Here is a 1010-nt window from a genome sequence, read left to right on the forward strand (position 1 = left end):
GAATTTGTTTCATGTGAAAAATTACCTCTAAAGACTTTGAAAGACATTGGACTTTTTTGCACATTTTAAGTTTCTGATGGCAACAGGGATGAGGGGCAGGAACAGAGGATGGTGAAAGAAAAATTTTATATATATGTAAAATTTAGGGCATTAAGATCCATCAAGTTCTGGGATAAAAAGTCATGTGAATAGTTGTTACCATTTCCAAATGTTTCTTAATAAATAGGGGCAAAATATTGTAGTAGATATTTCAGGCTATTAAACAAGAAAACTCTCTCTGTCTCTCTGTCTCTCTCTCTGTCTCTCTCTCACACATACACACCCTTAAACATACAATTAGAAACTAAATCAAATCAAATCGTAGAGAAAGATGATTGGGTGGGGAAAGGAAATGGAGACTATTATGAAGAGCTCTCTCTCCTTACCTTCATTCCTCTCATTGGGATTAGTGTAGATGGAAGCCAGGGTAAAGAAGGAAAATATAACAAAAGCTAGTAAAATGAATGCCATTTCCAGGTTGGTAAATGGAAGTTCCATGAAAGACCGCAAACTTCTTTACCTGCAATAGAAAGCAGACACTCACATAATAAACTCCAGTCCGTAGAGAGCTTGAATAACTATTTATTTTATACTGAGATTTACTGAAACTTAAGATATTTCTGTTGGAGAAGACAATGGCACCCCACTCCAGTACTCTTGCCTGGCAAATCCCATGGACAGAGGAGCCTGGTAGGCTGCAGTCCATGGGGTCGCTAAGAGTTGGACACGACTGAGCGACTTCACTTTCACTTTTCACTTTCATGCATTGAAGAAGGAAATGGCAACCCACTCCAGTGTTCTTGCCTGGAGAATCCCAGGGACAGGGGAGCCTGGTGGGCTGCCATCCATGGAGTCACACAGAGTCGGACACGACTAAAGCGACTTAGCAGCAGCAGCAGCAAGATATTTCTGTACACTTGGCGATAGCAAAAATGGAGTATGGTCCCTTTTTTGGAAATTTGGCCTCACCA

At 40.6% G+C, this 1010-nt stretch overlaps 1 protein-coding gene across 1 annotated transcript; it reads right to left on the reverse strand.

Annotated features, from left to right (window-relative positions):
* Positions 1-348: 348 nt before the first annotated feature.
* Positions 349-553, reverse strand: SMIM31 (small integral membrane protein 31). The gene has a single exon (XM_027545424.1). The coding sequence runs from the start codon at positions 535-537 to the stop codon at positions 349-351; it is 189 nt and encodes a 62-aa protein (XP_027401225.1). The 5' UTR covers positions 538-553.
* Between the last annotated feature and the right edge of the window lie 457 nt (positions 554-1010).

The sequence above is a fragment of the Bos indicus x Bos taurus genome, chromosome 6, assembly GCF_003369695.1.
Source record: "Bos indicus x Bos taurus breed Angus x Brahman F1 hybrid chromosome 6, Bos_hybrid_MaternalHap_v2.0, whole genome shotgun sequence".
Taxonomy (NCBI): domain Eukaryota; kingdom Metazoa; phylum Chordata; class Mammalia; order Artiodactyla; family Bovidae; genus Bos; species Bos indicus x Bos taurus.